The 18,722-nt window shown below is 48.4% G+C and overlaps 1 protein-coding gene across 2 annotated transcripts in view; it reads left to right on the top strand.

Moving 5' to 3' along the window:
- Window positions 1–18,722, top strand: part of PRKG1 (protein kinase cGMP-dependent 1) — a 1,248,331-nt gene that overhangs the window by 93,403 nt on the left and 1,136,206 nt on the right. The window contains exon 1 of one of the 2 annotated variants that reach the window (XM_042959911.1): window positions 498–1,058. The exons of the other annotated variant lie outside the window; for it this stretch is intronic. Within the exon in view, the coding sequence (XP_042815845.1) occupies window positions 748–1,058 (311 nt within the window). The 5' untranslated portion in view covers window positions 498–747. Of the gene's footprint in view, window positions 1–497; window positions 1,059–18,722 lie in introns of those variants that run through there. 2 annotated transcript variants of the gene reach the window in all.

Here is an 18,722-nt window from a genome sequence, read left to right as displayed (position 1 = left end):
GCGGCGGGGGGGGGGGGGCAATCGGCAGGGGCCCGAGTGAGCCGCCCCCGCCGGGCGCCACGCACCAGAAGCCCCGCCCCCCTCGCCCCTTCCCCAAAGGCACCTGCGCGCCTCCGGGGCGCCCTCCCGCCGCCGCTCCTCTCCTCCGGGAGGCAAGTTTGTGGTCCAGCGCCAGCCACCTGTGCGAGGCGCTCCCCGCGGGCAGGGTGGCGTGAGTGAGGCCACCGCGCGGCCACGCAGCTCGCGAGCCTCCGGCGGGGAGGCCGGCGGCCAGGAACCTCCGGACCCCGGGGCGCTCCGGCGGCCGAGCCCGCCCTGCCCGGGGACGCGGCCGGGAGCGCAGCCCCGCGGCCCCGAGGCCGGGGCGCCCGGGGGCGGGGGCGGGGGGCGGGTGTCCTCCCCCGCGTCCCCCCACCCCGAAGTGGCGCGCCCGCCCGCCCGCTGCGCCCCGCCTCCGGCCCTGCGCCCGCCGCGGCTCCCGGCTCAGTCCCGGCGCGGACCCGCCGCCTCGCGGCCCCCGCGCTCAGCCTCCCCGGCGCCCCGACAAGTGGGGATCCGCACGGAAAGTCGGCGGCGGAGCGGCGGACTGGGCATGCTCAGAAGCCAGGGCTGCCTGGCTCTGGGCTCGAGTAGGAAGCGTCTGCACTCGGGAGGCGGCGGCGACTTTGGGGAAAGTTGACCGGAGCGGGGAGCGAGCCCCCGGGCGCGCGGCAGCGGCAGGAAGGCGGCCCGGCGGCCCGGCGGAGCATGGGCACCCTGCGGGATTTGCAGTACGCGCTCCAGGAGAAGATCGAGGAGCTGAGGCAGCGGGATGCGCTCATCGACGAGCTGGAGCTGGAGTTGGACCAGAAGGACGAACTGATCCAGAAGCTGCAGAACGAGCTGGACAAGTACCGCTCGGTGATCCGGCCGGCCACCCAGCAGGCGCAGAAGCAGAGCGCCGGCACGCTGCAGGGCGAGCCGCGCACCAAGCGCCAGGCGATCTCCGCCGAGCCCACCGCCTTCGACCTGCAGGACCTCAGCCACGTGACCCTGCCCTTCTACCCCAAGAGCCCACAGTAAGCAGGGGAGCCGCGGGTCTCGGTCTTGGGTGTGGGCCCCCGCCCCGCGCGTGCCATGTCTGTGCTCGGGCTCCGAGGCGTTGCAGCCCTTGTGGCGGGCGCTCCGCGCGCGCCCTGCACGCTCCTCCGAGCCGCGCTCGCTGCGCCCCCGCCGCCTTGCTGTCTTTGTCAGATGTCGGGCTATTTTTGCAAGATAGACACGCACGTTCGTGTATGCCACCCGGGGTGCATAGTTGGAACGCGCCCCAGGTGTGTGTGTGTGTGTGTGTGTGTGTGTGTGTGTGTGTGTGTGCGCGCGCGCGTGAGTGTGAGCGAGCGAGCGAGCGTGAGAAGACGAATGAAAAGCCCCGTCTCCCAAACACCCTGGCGAACCTGAACCTGCCCGGCCGGAAAATCCTAAATGCAGGCTCATCGGACTCGAAATGAAATGCGTCTGTTGTCACCCTTACTTTCTCTGCTCCGGCGGCTCTCCCGGATTTCTCTACCTGCTGGCGACAGTCGCCCGCACCCCTCCAACCTGATGTGCTGTCATCGCCAAAGTCTCAAAAATAAGCAAATGCGCATATAAAAGGGAAGATTTTTGTTTGTTTGGGTTTCATCTCCCGAATTGGATGGCATTGACAGCCCGCAAATGGAAGCCTAGTCTGTTGATTTAAAAAAAAATTTTTTTTTTTCATAACACGCGAGGGAGATCGTTGCTTGTTTTCCTTAAGGAATTTGCATGATGTTGCCTATGAGGTGCCTCGGTCTGCTGGGAGGGCTGCGTGTGTCCAGGGTCCAGTGTGAGAACTACACTTACCTTTATTGACACACTGTTTGCCTTACTCCTGGCTTCTGATGCAACGGCTCTGGTAGGGCTCTTGCGTTGGGAGAACTGTGTTCTGATGTCAGTGGGCTTCATAACTTGGGTAGGAAAATTGAACACAACTTGTTATACACCTTAGGGAGAGCATGGTGGCAGGACCTTGAGATTAACACGCAGCGAGGGAGAATACCCAAACGGATGGTGTTTTTAGTGGATAGATAATGCCATAATCGGTAAAATGAAAGATTTTGCTACTGTATTTCTGACTACATCACACTGGCTGTTTGACACGTGTTACATAATAATGCAAGCTTTCTTGGAACCCTTCGCTTCACAAACACAAGGAATTAATATAAGGAGAAGGGGTAAACGCGGGATTGTCTCCCTTTGTATTTATCGGGTTTAGGGGAGCCATCGGGCATGTAGTGATGATACTTCTGAAAACTTAAGAGTTGTACCATCATCTGTTGGTTCCCATAGAGGTTTTGCTGTTCCTCTCGCAGGTTTAGCTTCAGAGGGAGTTTGCATTCTCGGAGAGTGTGGGGAAGAAACGATGAGGGTGAACGCTGCTGAGATTCTGACCTCACCAAGTGGCCCTGATCAGTAGACTTAGATCTGCCTCGGAAACCTGAGCGATTCACATCTACTTCAACTTCTTCCAGTAAATTGATTTGCAGTCCCGACATGCTCGCCTGTTTTAGCTAACGAGGTACATGGCCATCTCTCCTGGGCCAAGTTTTGCATAATGAAAAAATAACTCAAAGACAGCTCTCTGCATTTTTAAGCATTGCCTAGGCTCTCATTTTAGTATCTGCAGGACTTTGGAGTAACACGGAGAAAACTCCACTTTTGTAAAAAGACCATTTCAATGGGTTTTATAATGGAGCATGATCAAGCCAGCTGATAACTCCAGTGAAACATTCGATCAGAGAAGATCTGGAGGAATCCAGGCAGTGGGGAATGAGCTGTAGAATGTGGCAAGTTGTAGAAGCCTCTCAGTGTTTCACATGTAGAACAGCCAGATTTTTTTTTTTTTTTTGCAAGTCCCTGGTGGAAAATGAAATTAGTGTGGTGGCAAATAAGTCACCCCATTCTGTTACAACAAACGTTGTATCTATCGGGCAGCGCTGTGCGTTCTGATATTTATTTAATAACTTGTGCTTTGAAGAAATCAGCTGTTAACGGTATCACCATGATGGTTTTGGTGATTTCTGAGGGATTCTATTGAAGAACACGATAGAATGTCTTCCAAGCTTAAATAATTTTGGAAAAACATCTGTTCTTTTTTCACACTTACATAAAGAAAACTAGAATAAAATTGGCTCAAGTGGCATAGTGTACCTTTCTTGAAAGAGAAGTTATATTGTATGCAAAATGATTATACCTTTGCCATCTGGATGAGGGTGCAAGACAGCTCCACAAAGGATCAGGAAAACTTGGCAAACCCACGGAGACTTGCGTGAATTTCCATTTCTCTGCCCGGTGAATAATTTGATCATGCAGACTTACTGGCAACAAGTGTTTGTGTTTCGCTTCCGGTGCAACTTAAATATCGTTACCTTTCTTCAACTCACACACAGAGGATTGTGAGTTCGAGTTGAAAGGAAACCATCTCAGTAGCCTAAAATGGATTTCGGATTCACGTTCATGGGAGCGTTCTGTTCTCTTTTCATCAGATGTAGGTAACTGCCCAGCTCTGAGGATTATAATTTTTTAAAAAAACCTTCCCTTTTCCTTTTTGAGTGATTTTCGGTCACTTAAAAAACAGTGTTAAAATAGTGTGAAATGTAAATTATTAACTTAATTCATTTTAACATTTTCGGTTTGGAATTTTCCCTGAAAGCTGGGAATTGGAGGGAAGGCTGGGTCAGAGCCAGGGAGCTCCTGCTGAACCTGTGTGTGTGTGTGTGTGTGTGTGTGTGTGTGTGTTGGGGGCACGGGGGTGTTCTCATTTCTCTCTTTCACACCAGCGTAGAAATAGCCCTTAAGCCCTCTGTGTGTTACCAATGTGAAGCAAAGAACCGTTGCGGAAGTTGGCACTATGTTCCACAGCTATGAGAACGTAAAACTCTGAGGCTGTACGTTTTGAAATAAATCAAGCAAATAACCCCTTGAAGATGAAAAAAAAAAAAACCCACACCGAATTTTATGAGATAAGATAGTCTGTTGGTTATATACATAGGATGGTTCTTTTGGACTTTTAAAGTAATTTTATTTCATGATCTTCCATTCCTGAAAACTGACTCTCTAATCGGCTGGGACATTGACTAGTATTTGGAGCCTGACCCTTTACCTACTGAAAATACCTTCAAATCCCTTCCATTCTGCTGTCTCAGTCTTCCGTGTTCTCTCAGTCGGGCTGCACAGACTTACGTTCCTGTAAAAACTTGTTAGTGTCTCTGGATTTTTGTTCAGCTGGTGCCTTTCACCCCAGAGGCAGCTGAATTTCAGAGAGTGATGATGTGTTTTATAACATTTCACTCTTGGGTTGTGAAATACTTTGGAAAAACGGAGGACGAAAAGAAACATATTTTCTTATTTTTAGGGAGGCATTGCTTTTTTTTTTTTTTTAAGTTTTTAAATGTTTATTTTTGAGAGACAGAGAGAGACAGAGAATGAGCAGGGGAGGGGCAGAGAGAGAGGGAGACACAGAATCCGAAGCAGATTCCGGGCTCCGAGCTGTCAGCACAGAGCCGGACGCGGGGCTCAGACCGATGAACTGTTAGATCCTGACCGGAGCTGAAGTTGGACACTTAACCAACTGAGCCACCCAGGTTCCCCAGGGAGGCATTAATTTTTAATGAGCTCTTATATGATCTTTCCAACCTGGGCCTAGTACATCTCAAGAGAAATAGTATCTTCCAAAACACTGTATGTAAAATTTTGTAGGAAAGTGGAGACAATTCTAGAATTTTGGTATAATGTTAGATGGGATAATATTAAAACATAGATTTATTCAAAGGTAGCAATTAAATGCTGATGTGTCCTGCTGCTCAGTTCAGTATTTTTTTTTTAATGTTTTTATTTATTTCTGAAGAAGAGAGAGATAGAGCATGAGTGGGGGAGGAGCAGAGAGAGAGAGGGAGACAAAGAATCCGAAGCAGGCTCCAGGCTCTGAGCTGTCAGCACAGAGCCCCACATGGGGCTCGAACTCATGAACTGTGAGATCATGACCTGAGCCGAAGTCGGACGCTTAACCGACTGAGCCACCCAGGTGTCCCCAGTTTGGTACTTTTGTGGGCCGTCTGCTATGCGCAGCTTACCTTGGGCATTAGGGGTGAGAGAGATGTAGGCCCGCGTCCAGTAGGTATTCTAGAAAGTACAGAGCATGTTAAACCACAGAGGAAGTACCTGAAACAGTTGGCAAAGGAGAATTGTGGTCATTTCATTTCATGGTATGGGAAAGTCGTGGAGGCGGGGTGTTTAAAGTGGGTATTTGAAGGGCCGCCCGACTTAGGTGAGTGGTCAGGGGATGAGAGAGGCACGGTGGGAATGGAAAGGACCATCCGGCGGACAAGACACATGGGGCCGTGACAGCGACAAGGGGCGTTACCAGAATACCTTAGTGGGAACTGCGGAAAGGCAAGCCTAGGCCCCATAGGAGAACTTGAGTTTCTGTTTTGTAAAGTAGGCGAGAGGGCGTTTCTGCTTGTTTTTAGAATGTTCTGGCAGCGATGTGCACGCGTGCGCCCTCCACCCAGCAAGGGCCGGGTGGTCCCCGCCAGTAAGGCTCTGAGTCCCCGAAAGCCTCCTGGGCCCCGTGCCTCCTGGACCCCCGTTGTCCTGATGATAGCTGTGACTGTCCCAGCGAGGCAGGACTTGGAGGGAGCAGAGCAGCGGCTGGTTCAGACCCCCAAAGAGACGGAACCCAGTCCGAGAGAAACCAGCTTCCCCTCTCCTGTCACTTCAGACCGTTCCCATGGACGGTCATCTCAAGTCGTGCCCTGCACTCCGCAGCGCAGATCCCTTCCGTACGGCGGTGGACGGGGGCCCGCGGTGACAACCCGGCCTGAAGTTGGTTTCGGAAACTCACCTTTCTGGTTTTCGTGGAGGGGCTGAACTCCAACTTCAGGCAGGTCTGCTGGACCGTCCGGCTGCAGGTGGGTCGTGCATTCGACGTGACGGGCCGTGCAGTCGCAGCGAAGCGGTGGGAAGCTTTTGCAAACGGGTGAGACCAGGTTCCTAAACCCCCGTGAGGCTGTTTTGAAACACAGTCAAGTTGCGTGCCCCTAAGCTGGGGATTCTAACGAAGGAACGGACAGGCCCTGTCCGAGAACAGAAACGGCCGGCCTCCTTGCTCCCCTGGGCCCCGTTTCCGCCCTCCTGCTACTTAGCCTTTCCCTGAAGAGCTGGGCACACGATGTGTCTGTTGCTGTTGGGACACATTTTCCCCGGCCTGCTTAGCAGTGGAGGGGGCTCCGTGGTCTCCTAGCAATCGGATCTGAACACCAGGCTGCTCCTCTTTCTGCCGTCTCTGCCATAGGTACCGCTGCACATCTGGGGCGCCGGGCCTGTTGCCGGCACTCAGACCCTCCGACTGGAACCTTCCACACTCAGAGAGCGCAAGGCAGTGTGACAGACAAGCACGCGGCCAACGCAGCCGCTACTGGTACGCGTCGCACCTTTATGCAGTCACCTCGGTGGCGTTTTGAATCTCAGTCTGAATTGTTGGGCCACCGCCGTTCGCCCCCCTCCTTCCCCATCAGGCCCCCGTCCTTCGTCCCACCCAGCCTTCTGACACCGGTTCTCCTCTCCTGTCGCCATCTTCCGGCATGGCCGCACTCCTCGGCTTCTCCTTCAAGTTCATTTTCTGGCGAGTTCGATACGTGCAGCCCGTTTGAACTCTCCGAGTAGGATTGTCTGTAAGAGTGGAGGAACGTTCTCCCCCCCAGAACTGACATGCCAGTGTAAACAATGGTTCAAAAATGGCGGCCACACGAAACGGACGTTTGGCAAAAGTTGGGACTAATTGTACCCTCTCCAAAGGGTCTTGTCTCTGAATGGATTTTATAATCAGAGCTATTAATAAGAAAAAAACGAGGAGAGCACAGTGGGAAGAAGAGGTGTGCGTGGAGTGGGGTGGGGGGTGAGGAAGGTGGTGGACAAAATGAGGGTTTGGGGAAATGCTCAAGGGCAAGGCAAGATCAGGATGGAAAGGAAAGGGCGGAACCCGAGGAGCATCATTAAAGGGGCACCATATTTGGACACGCTGGCAAGGAGTGATGGGTTTTGTGTGCGATGGCCGGTGACTGGAACAGCGTTTACCAAGAAGACGGCGCTTTGTGGAGGAAGACCGCCATGGGGACGAGGCGCCTGGACGGTAGCACATCGAAGGCTTCCTTGCCTTCTCTGTGAGCGGGAGCCATCCTGGGATTTGGGTGGAAAACCATTAAGATGTTTCCCTTTAGACCAATGCTTATTTTGAGTGCCTTGTGTTGTCTCTTGGAAGCATCCCTTAGTCTGATAGCAAGGAGCACTTGAAGCTCGCAGCGGAGAGGAGAGGCTGAGGAGAGCAAGTTGGTGAACCACGGTTTCTGAAATAAGAGGTCAGCACGGCACTGCCTGCCTTCGTCATGACGGCTCACATTTATCCAGCACTTACTCTGTGTCCCTGTGTCTTCCATGGACTGTCTCTTTTATCTTCGAATGACCCTCTGAGGGAGACTCCAAAGTATCCCCATTTCACAGCCTCGAGGTACAGGACACCGAAGCTCAGAGAAGTGACTTGCCCAAGGTCACACACTTTGTTAAAGGCGGACCTTGAATTCAAACTCCAGCGCTGACTTCCCTAGCCACGAGGCTTTTCTGCTTCCCAAAGGGATGTGGGGTTTAGGCGCTTGTGCCCAAACCCCACTGAATAGCATCTAGGCTGTTCTCAGGGGGAGTATCTGTTCACCAGTAATTACATAGGAGGCAGAAATACTTGAGAAGAAGTGGAAAAAATAAGAGGACAGTGGTTCCCAAGCTGCATATTAGAATCATCTGGGGAACTCTATAAAAAAATCCAGTGCCTAGGTTCTACCCCCAGCCAATTAAAGGAATAATGCGTGGGACCGGAAGCCCCCACCAGGATAGATTTCCCCAGGCAGCTCCAACGTGAAGAACCGGGGTAAACTTCCCACTTGAAGAGTTGACCGTTTCTACTGGTAAAAACCTTGAAGCACTCGGGACTTACAAAAGCAGTGCAAGAGTTTGGTTTTTTTTTTTTGGCAGGGGGAGGCAAATTATAGGTATACGTTATTTAGTGTCATAGGTTTATTCTCCCACGCAGGTAATCCTGACTTTACCTGGCTCGTTGGTTCCCAGCCTTAGCTGAGTGTTAGAATCACCTCGGGAACTTTAACAATATCTCTCCTGGGGTGCGGCCTCCAGAGATCCTGATTCAATTGCTCTGGGGTGGACAGGGGGACTAGGCATATTATTTTGGCTCCTGGGAGGACTCTGATCTGCAGCCCGTGTCGAGAGCCTTTTCTGTTGCCCGTTCAGGCTCGGTCGTTACAGGCTGCTTGAATCCCCATTCTTTGCAAAAGCACTTTCCTTGGCCCATCGGAACCAACCGGGTGCCCGCTTGCTGTGAAGCCGGGCAGTGCCAGGATGTGCACCTGTTGGTTTGACGGGGCCCTCTTGGTGTTACCTGCTGGGAACTGGGCGCACTAACCTGGCAGGAGCTGCATTCGAAAGGTAAGTGCGTTTCCTCTTTCCCGGCAACCCCGGGTCCTGGCCGCTGCTCAAATGCAACACACAGGAGGATCAGCCATCATCACAAGTTGTGTTTTTCCACCCACTGAGGCCTGCTGCCTCATTAACCAGTAACACTGTTTCCTTGGGTTCCAGATACTAGTATGAAGTGTTAAGTGCCTGAGGGGCAGATGCCCGATGAACCCACGGAGGAGTAGCACTGGGGCTGGTAGCCTGTCCTTCTGGTATGTGATGTCTCTGCAGCCAGCTACAGTGTTTTTTTTTTTTCCTACAGATATTTTATCCTTTTAAGGCAAACAGCCTGTGCTCAGGCTGAGGAGTACTTTCCAAAGAGGCTTCAGAGAAAGCAGAGAGAACATGTCAAGCTCTGAGTCCCCTTTCCAGACGGTTTGGTTTGAGTGGACAGATCTGGGCCCTGTCGCCGGCTGGCCTAGAGGTCTGAGGTGACACCTGAAATTCGAGAGTCTTCTGCGTCCCTCGGGACACTCCAGGCCCCGGGGGGTGGGGGGGGGGGGAGATGGGAATTCTCATACCCCGTGGTCACGACCTCCCTACAGGCCCTATTCCTAGCTCTTTGTGTCTCTTTGCGCCTCCTGTCCCCTTCTGTTGTTGGTAAAAACTCTCGAGATGTTCCTCATTGTCTCTGTTGGGAACCTATTTACGTTTGCAATCTAATCATCTCAGGTGAGGGCCAGCCAACGCAACACTTTGTGTAAGCGATGAAATAGCTAATATAATTGCAAGCAGTTTTTGGTAAAAATAATCCTAGAATGGCAGTCAGCAAGCTCTCTTGTCCCTTTCCCCCCTTTGTTCTCAAATATGAAAATATATTCAGCCGACGGATAGCACGTAAATGCACAGTGGATGTCATGACATGAGGCTGTCCAGGGGTTTGGGGGCATTAATTACGCGGGGAAGTTGATCATAAGGAAAGTAAACACTTTCCTTATGAACCCAGCTTCCAGTCATGCTTTTGGTTATGGGGCCTAAATGCGAAGTCAAAGAAGGAATTAATTAAGCAACAATAAAGTTGCTTAAACTCAGTTTAGCAGTTTGAAGCGGAATGGTGGGCAGAGTTTGTGGTAGGACGCTGGGAAAAGACGTGTTAGAGTTCTTCTGTTCCAAGATCTGAAAGGATGGGTGTTAGCATAGGAAAAAAAAAAAAAAAAACCAATGACGATTTAGTGTCAGTATATATCCATTGCGCCAGCATCAAAAATACAATAAAGGGGCGCCTGGGTGTGTCAGTCGGTTGAGCATCCGACTTCGGCTCAGGTCATGATCTCGTGGTCCGTGGGTTCGAGCCCCGCATCGGGCTCTGTGCTGACAGCTCAGAGCCTGGAGCCTGTTTCAGATTCTGTGTCTCCCTCTCTCTGACCCTCGCCCGTTCATGCTCTGTTTCTCTCTGTCTCAAAAATAAATAAATGTTAAAAAAATTAAAAAAAAAATACAATACATTAGTAATAATTACCTTTGCCGCTCTAAGGATCATAAATGCTAATTAGATTTCATGAAAACGGCTCTAAGACCTGTGCAGGTTCATTGACTTCTACGCAGAGCGGTAGTGACTTTGACCCTGCCAAAGCATAAGTAAATACCTCAAGTTATTAATATGTGTCAAAAGTTGGTGTCTACCGATCAGCCTTAGTCTCTCACTGCTAGGTGATGCCTGCTCTTGAGGAATAAATAACACTCTATTTCTTGGAACGTGAAATAATTACGGTATCAGCCAGTCAATTTAATTTGATTAATGGTATTCAAACGTCAGTGATGACAAATACACTTTAGTTAAGCAAAATAATTTTGCTGTTTTCTGACGCCGTGGCTTTATGGTAATATCACGCTTCCACCAGATATGGGCCAAGGAATAATGAGATAACGTGCGGGGGAAAGCGTCTCCTTTCTGGGTATACTGTATATCATCTTAATGGTCCAACTCTATCAATAAATTATGGTTTTGTGCTTCCAAGTCTGGACTGAGAGGAGAGAAAAAAGGGTTGTCAGGACAAGGAAGAAGAATGGGATCCTGGAATTGCCACCACTGACGGGCTGGAAGGTGGCCTGACCGTCCTCCTGCCTCGGCAGGTGGCTGGCAATCCGGCCGTACGAGCCTGCACAACTCCACCTCCGTGGAAGCCTCCGTCTTCGTGAGACACACAGCGCCCAAATCACTGGTGACTGAGTAGCACATTTTATATTACGGCGAGGCAGACAAGATGGCCCCGTATTACTCTTGTGCTGGCTTGACAGGGTGTCACCACAGCCTTTACAGAGGAATATTAAACATCTGAATGTGACAGGTACCATTTTGCTTGGCCTGCAGTGGCAGCCCATTATGTCTGTGGGAGGAGAGAGACGAGAAAAGAGACCGTGCAATAAACCCCGGAGTGTCTGCGGCCTGCACCGTCAAAGCACAGAAGCATTATGGTCTTCATCGTAGGCAATTGCCCTCTTATTCAGGAGCTGTCTGAGGAGAGCACAGCTTAGAAGAATGAGCTCACAGACACTCAGTAAAAGTAGTTGTGTGTGTTTTTTTTTTTTTTTTTTTTTTGTTTTTTGGCTGGAAGATCCATTCAGCGAATCCCTCTTTATTTTGAGTGAATGCAGTTTACTTAAGACAACTTCTGCGGTTCTGAATTGTTAGAAGATCATCTCTCTCCACCCCCGCCCCCCGCCCCCCGCCCCAAAGAATGTGTGGAAAACTACAGAAGGAAAGAGTGGCTCGAAGTTTCTAGGTAGTCACTGAATACTCACCGTCATGAAAACATAGCCCACAAGTCTGTCACACAGGCATATGAACAGCGTTTCCTGTTATAGATCCGAAAAGCTTTAGAATGTTGTGGAAAAGGAAGTGGAGACTTTTTACAAAAATCGTGGTAGCCTCGATCAGGAAATTGTCATCTTTGTTTTGGTTTTGTTTTTCTGGTTTTTCAGAATTTCCCTCTAGACGTCCCGTTCGTCATAAAAGGGAAAGATGACATGAAAAATTAGAATCTGTCTGGCTCTGCCTTCCAGATGTTTTAGCGTGACTTAGTATGAAGACCTAGATTCCCTTGTGGGGGAAGAAACCTTTCCTTGTTCATCTAGCACTGAATGGCATACAGCTAAATGGATATTACTTTGAAACGATCCTCACGAAAAGGAATGGCAAATAAAAGAACCAGCCTGCTGTGAACGGAGTGTCTTTTATTAACTTCTTCCTACCTCCTTGCTTACTTCACGGTCATCCAGCCTTTGATTTTTCATTGCATTGCTTGACACATTAAGATGTTCATTCCCCCACGTCCCCCCCCGCTGATAGGTAACTGCTGAATGGTTATCGTCTTTGGCTTTTGAAATAATAACTATCGAAAAAACTTCCAGAAATAAAGAATTTAGACACTTGGAAGCATTATATATGTGTGTTGGAGAATTTGTTTACATGGTTATGAATAATTATAAGAGGTTATTTCGGGGGGCGCCTGGGTGGCTCAGTCGGTTAAGCATCAGACTTTGGCTCAGGTCGCGATCTGGCGGTTCGTGAGTTCGAGCCCCACATCTGGCTCTCTGTTGTCAGTGCAGAGCCTGCTTCAGATCCTCTGTCCCCCTCTCTGCTTGCCCCTCCCCTGCTTCCGTTTTTCTCTCCCTCTCTCAAAAATAAATAACCATTAAAAAAATTCTAAAGAAGTTATTTTGGAAAATTCTGATATTTGAAGAGTACCCTATTTCCATCACAAGTTCTATTCTGCCTATAATATAATCATGATTATTTTAAGCTCTCCAAGCTGTCCTCATGCACCCTCAGAAATGAAGAGGTTGAAAGAAATAACACTGAACTATCTTGGCGAAGATACCACCTCAAGATGTGCAGAGAGGTGACTCAGGTAGAACACATCGCTGGAACCTTCGCCTGAAAGTACAAAACAAAACGTTGTCCATCACACCTGAGAGAGTCGGCTGCCTTTCTCAGGTGACCGCTTCCCTTCTGTGGCTTGTCATCTCCTTTGGTGCCATCACTGAGGTCCTGCACCCTCTCCATCATTGGTCATCACAGAGCAGGGCTCCACCTTCTGGATTCCCAAGCGTTATTGTCAGGGTGATAAATGGAACGTAACCCAAGGACGCCATTTATTTATCTTGGCAAGAGCGGCATCCTCTGCCAGATGACCTTGGAGCTTATTAAATCATATCTAGGTGAACCCTTGCTGGTGAGTTTTCACATCATCTATGGCGAGTTCCCCGCTCCTTCTTGACTCCCGTTACTATATTTCCAACTGCCGTTCGTGGTTCAGGCCATTGCTTTATCGTCGTGATGGGGAAAACTTTTCTTGCTCAAGTTAGGCTCCCTTGTTTTTTCTTCCATTTGTTTTCCTTTTTTTTTTTTTTTTTTTAATCTTTTGTCTGGACACAGAAGAACAGTTTCTCTCATCTTCACAGACATCTTTCATAAAGCAGAGGCAGTAATGGTTATTTTTCAGCTTCATCTTTCCTGGTCGTTGGTGATGATGATGATGATTACCGACCATATTTGTCTTGCTCTCTGCCACATCTGCTCTCTTGTTTACTTTCTCCTAAAGGAATCTCGTAAAGTATGGAGCTCTTGGGTGGCTCAGTGGGTTAGGTGTCCGACTCTTGAGCTCAGGTCATGATCCCACGGTTCTTGAGATCGAGCCCCGCGTTGGGCTCCGTGCTGATGGCGTGGAGCCTGCTTGGAATTCTCTGTCTCCCTCTCTCTGCCCCTCCCCTGCTCGCTCTCTCTCTCTCTCTTTCTAAGGATAAATAAACTTAAAAAAAACACAAAAGGAATCTCACATCGCAGGTACTGCTATCATCCCGCTTCTTCCAATGGAGAAAATGAGGCACAAGGAGGTTCAACAACTTGCCCAAAACAAAACGTTGGGCTGAAGCGCTCAAATGCAGATCTGTGTGATCTGAGCCCATGCGCGTTCTGTACGCGCCCCATGGTGTAGCCGATTGTCCCAACTGCTCGTGTTTTTAGCACAAGTTCTGTTTCCTATTCCCTTTCACAGTTTTGTTCCTCTTATACAGCTTTGCAATAATTTTTTTATATACCTGTATCTTCCATATGCCATGTACCCACATACCCATGGCGGCTGCAGGGGCGTTCTCTTTCAGAGGCTAGCACATCTCAGTATCATGGAAGTTCTTCTAACAATAAAGCTGTGTTTCTGCTATATTTAAACTGTTTTAAATACAACTCACGCCTAGGGCATTTTTGCTCTATCATACGTAGAAAGGTTTCCCCATCTTGTACCTGTGTATTTTGGGTATTTTTGGCTGAAAGATTTCAGTGGCCTTTGCCCTTAGTGAACCAAACTCCCATTTCAAAGAAATGTTCCCTCATTTTACTGATGATTTGTGTCTTTGTTTTCTCCTAAATATTAGCATCTTAATATAATCGAATAGTAGTAGAAAGTTTATCAAGTACTTTCTGATTCTTTTTCCTGGTAATTAATCAACGCTCTGTGGATTGGAGTTTGTTTGTCATTTACCGAATGTTAAGCAACTACTCTGGCGTAGGGCTGTAACAGATGCACCCCTCTCTCTCCCCTGAATTATTTAACACCGAAAACTCTCTGGTTTTAAAATACGTGCTAAAAAAGACATTGCTCTTTTCAGAGACTCTTGCAGCATGGATTGGGCCCAGCATACCTGGACTGGGGTCAAGTTTCCAGTTGTCAGTGTCTGATTTGTAGTCCTGTGTACTTACTGGACCTCATGTCCATCAGAGTTTGCGTTTCTGTAGGTGGGTCATTATTTGGTGGACATCTGCTTCCCCCAGAAGATGGTAAGTTCCATGAAAATGAACCCAGTGTCTGTTTTGCTCCATGTTGTATCCGGGGAGCCTTGAACAGGCCTGGCACACAGCAGGTAGTTGATAATTATCTCCCTAGTCTTCGCACACTTTAACTTTTAAGTTTATTATTATTTTTTAAAAATTTATTTATTTTGAGAGAGAGAAGGAGAAGAGAGAGAGAGAGAACGAACTTATGGGGTGGGGGATGGGCAAAGAGAGAGGGAGAGAGAGAGAGAGGGAGAGAGAGAGAGAGAGAGAGAGAGAGAGAGAGAGAATCCCAAGCAGGCTTTGCACTGTCAGCGCGGAGCCCCACGTGGCACTCGATCTCACGCACCACGAGAACATGACCTGAGCTGAAACCAAGAGTCGGGTGGTTAACCAACCAAGCCACCCAAGTTCCCCTCAACTTTTTTTAAAATTTGGAAAATGGGAAACTTCCGCAACTGGGTTGAGCAGGGCTTGGAGACATGCTTGGGTTGGGCTAGGAGAGGTTTTACAGACTTGGGATTTGGGTGCCTCGGCACACCTTGGTGGACTTTCCCTCTGCCCCACAATCCATATCGGCCCCGTCACTGCCTCCTGTCTCTTTCAACCTCACACCCCCTTGCTTGTATTATCTATCTGCCTGGCCTCTGAAGGCATTTTAGTTTTTTACCTGAAAAACTGGAATTAGATAGTCTTGAAAAGTCCCTTCTAGTTTGAATAATCTGTGATTCTTGATTGTCTTTCCAAGGAAGTGTACTCATCTTCCAAATGAAGTAAGTGCCTCATCCTAAGTTCTGCGACACAAAACCTCCTACGTTGGCTAACCTTGAAAAGCAAATGGGTTGATTGCTGAGAAATGCAAGCCTAGAATTAATGAAAATAGTCTCAAGAGAGTCTCTTCAAATTCTTAATTCCTTTTGCAGACATAGCCAGAACTCTCACTAACAAAATCCTGTCACGCTTATGATAATAGCTTGCTAATTTTGACTATCCAAAAATTCACATATTATGAGATGGTGGAACCCATCAAACTCAGGATAAAATACCGTGTTATCAGGTTGGTACCTCCACAGTAGCCCAACTAAAGCAGAAAATTTAAAGGCCGGTTTTGTTTGGCGTTATCGTCCCTTAGCTTTTCAGGATGGAACCCAAAAACACCCAATCCTGGAAAAAACTTTTTCATCTCATCTGATCATATGCTTCTGTGAATAAATTCTGTAGTAAAGTCTAAGTAAATTCGCTCTGAACATAAATTGGCTTATGTGCCAGGCAGCTGTGTGTCTTGTAGCTTGTAAAAATGAGGTGTGATAGCAACTTCCGTTCATTGGCTGGAAAGATGAACATACATGTGATCTCATTTATGCCTCATGATCGCTGAGTGAATAAAGGAGCCCAGATCATCTTCATTTTACAAAAGGGAGAATTAAGGACTCGAGGTGTGAAGGGACATGACCCAGATCCAACAGCTGTTACGTGACGACCCTGTAAACCTGATCGGCCGTCAGACTCCATCCATCCTGGCTTCTACGCTGTAGACAGAATCAGTGTGCATTCATGAGATTGCCCTGAGAATCCAGAGTCCTGCGGTTCAGCAGTGCCCTTAAGGGACACGCAAGCAGATGGGCTCGGGATACATCACAGAAGCTGGGTAAGAGCCTTAGTTCTGATTCGCTTGCTACTTTATCACTCGCTAGGTCTGTGATGTTATCATCAATGAGAATTATAACATGCACCGTGACTAGAGATCGTGTTTGTGAGGTCCTCGGCACCCCAAACGTAGCAGGGGTCCATGATAGCATGAAACACCATCTTCTGTCAAGTTTACTAAACCAGATTCCGTTATTAAAAGGCTCTAAGCATTTCCCAGCCAAACCGAAGACTATTGAGGTAGAGAGAGTTTCGGTAATGACAAGGTCCTAGAACAGAGCCCAACGCGACCCAGCTTGGCTTTGCAAAGGTGTGAGTCAGAGGGAGATTGAGTGACAGCGAGAACCCGGCATGACTTCTGTGTGGGCTAACTGTGGGCAGGAAGGGCAAACATAAGCAAGCTTGCAGTTCCATAATCATGCAATTTATTTCATTCAGTGAGCAGCCACAGGCCTATGGAGAAGTCAAGAATGGATTGGTCCAGTTTGAACGGAGTGCTATGCATTTAAATTATGTTAAGAAATCATAGTGAACACGGTTGTAATAATAGCTGAAGGAAAAGCCGTCTGTGCTTTAAGGACAGGATGAATGTTTGAAGGCCCCTCTGCAAAAGACGCATGTATGTGAAATCGTAGTAATACTGTTCCCAACATTTCGTTTGAACACATAGGACCGCGTAGACCGTGGCATTGCTGCTGGGGAGCGCTGTGCATTTTTAAAAAACCGCTCCTTTCACGATTTGATTTCAATCCATCAGAAGTATCTACAGCAAAGTGCCTTTTCTGTTTCCTGAAACGTCTGCATAGAAGCACTGAGGATGGATTTCTCTTTGAAAACCATTCATTTCCAGCGTGAATATTTGCTGTCCAGGCTGCGGAGCTCTCAGAGGCAGAACATACTCTTAGCCTATAAATGCTTCCTGCTAATGACTTTGATACCGCGTCTCAAGATTGTCTTTCCAAAAACAACGTGGTTGTGAGTGAAAGCCGTGATAACAGCCCTGTTAGCCTGTGGAGGGACTACGTTCATGGTCTCGGACGGATTCTCGACAGTCATGGTGAGGAGCTGATAATGGAAAAGCTTTAGAGTAAAAAGAGAAATAGCTGTTTATTTTGAAATGGGTTGTGGGGTACCAAAAGATGGACTATTGTTAGCAGCTTTATTGAGGGATCATTTACATACCATAAAGCTCACCCACTGTGCATGCACCATGTAGCATGAGTAGCAAGTACCATGAGTTTTAGTAAACGTGTGGGGTTATGCAACTATGACCACAGTCCAGTTTTAGAATATTTCTCTTACCCCCAAATTACCTGGGGCCCCTCTTGCCCTCAGTCTCTGCGCTGCCCCCAGCCCCAGGCAATCACTGATCTGCTTTCTGTCTTCATGAGTTTGCATTTACGTACATTTCATGCAGACAGGCGTCTTATTTTGCCAATGATACCAATTCGCTTGAAAGACTGGGTGACGTCGGTTGATGGTTTAGAGTGAAGTTTAGAATGTTAAGATTGTATTCGACCCAACGCGTTTGTGATTAACATTAAACACTGAATCTCTCTAGTGTCAGAAAAGATCAAGTGGACTATTGTTGTTTTTGGAGTAACTGAAACAGAAACTGAAGAATTTAATTTTGTGCCCAGACCCAGAATGTTCGTGTGGTAATGACCTTATTGAAAGTAACAGCATGAAATCACCATGGTTGGAAGTCTTAATAGTAGCGGGGTGCTGTTTATGGGATACTTCCTGTGTCTGGGCATTCTGCTTGGGGGGTGGGGGGATTAATGTGCGTTTTTAAAATGTCTTCATAGGGGCGCCTGGGTGGCTCAGTTGGTTAAGTGGCCGACTTCGGCTCAGGTCATGATCTCGCCGTCCGTGAGTTCGAGCCCCGCGTCGGGCTCTGTGTTGACAGCTCAGAGCCTGGAGCCTGTTTCAGATTCTGTGTCTCCCTCTCTCTGACCCTCCCCCGTTCATGCTCTGTCTCTCTCTGTCTCAAAAATAAATAAATGTTAAAAAAAAAATTAAAAAAAAAATAAAATGTCTTCATAATAGTTCTGAAAGACAGAGAGTATTTGCTCCTTGTGAGAGGCCATAAAAGTGAAACCCACTCAGAGAAGTTGAGTAATTTGCCCACGACCACGCAGTGCTGCGTGGTCCGAGGTCTATGCATTTGGCCACAGTACTAGGAGTTATTTATCTGGCAGTACAATGGTAAGCGGACTGTGTGGCTTGTTCCTGTCTACACCTTCCCGACTCACAAGCCTACCCACCTGTATCTCCCCTTTTCTTTAGCACGAAGATCTCTCCTTGAAGTTACCCTCCCACTTCCCACTTTGGCTTCCCATGCACATTCTGTCAAAAAGTAAGAGAGCACGAGGGACTTAAAGATAACCCCCCCCCCCCAGGTGAATAGAGAATTGATCAGGGAGCTGTTTTGAAATGAGAGAGACAAAGACAGAGGAGGTGTTTGGATTATGCGGTCAAAGAATACACAAGAGGACACGAGAGGTATAGAAGAGGAAGTAAGCTTTACAAGAATTGAGAAAGAGACAGAAATTACACTTCTCTAGATGTGCCCGCCATGGTGATTTCATGAAGAGGGTGGGGGGTGGCAATAAAAACTCTCTTTAGAATCCTTTGAAAAGGAAGAATTCTGGTGGGTTCTTGTACCACTGGGGCCTCTGCTCTGATGCCCAGAAGCCCTGCCTGGTGCAAAGGCTTCTGGGTTACG

Source organism: Panthera tigris, chromosome D2 (assembly GCF_018350195.1).
Source record: "Panthera tigris isolate Pti1 chromosome D2, P.tigris_Pti1_mat1.1, whole genome shotgun sequence".
In the NCBI taxonomy this organism is placed as follows: Eukaryota; Metazoa; Chordata; class Mammalia; order Carnivora; family Felidae; genus Panthera; species Panthera tigris.
The sequence above is the reverse complement of the archived record's forward strand: the minus strand, read 5'-3'. Positions and strand labels throughout refer to the sequence as shown.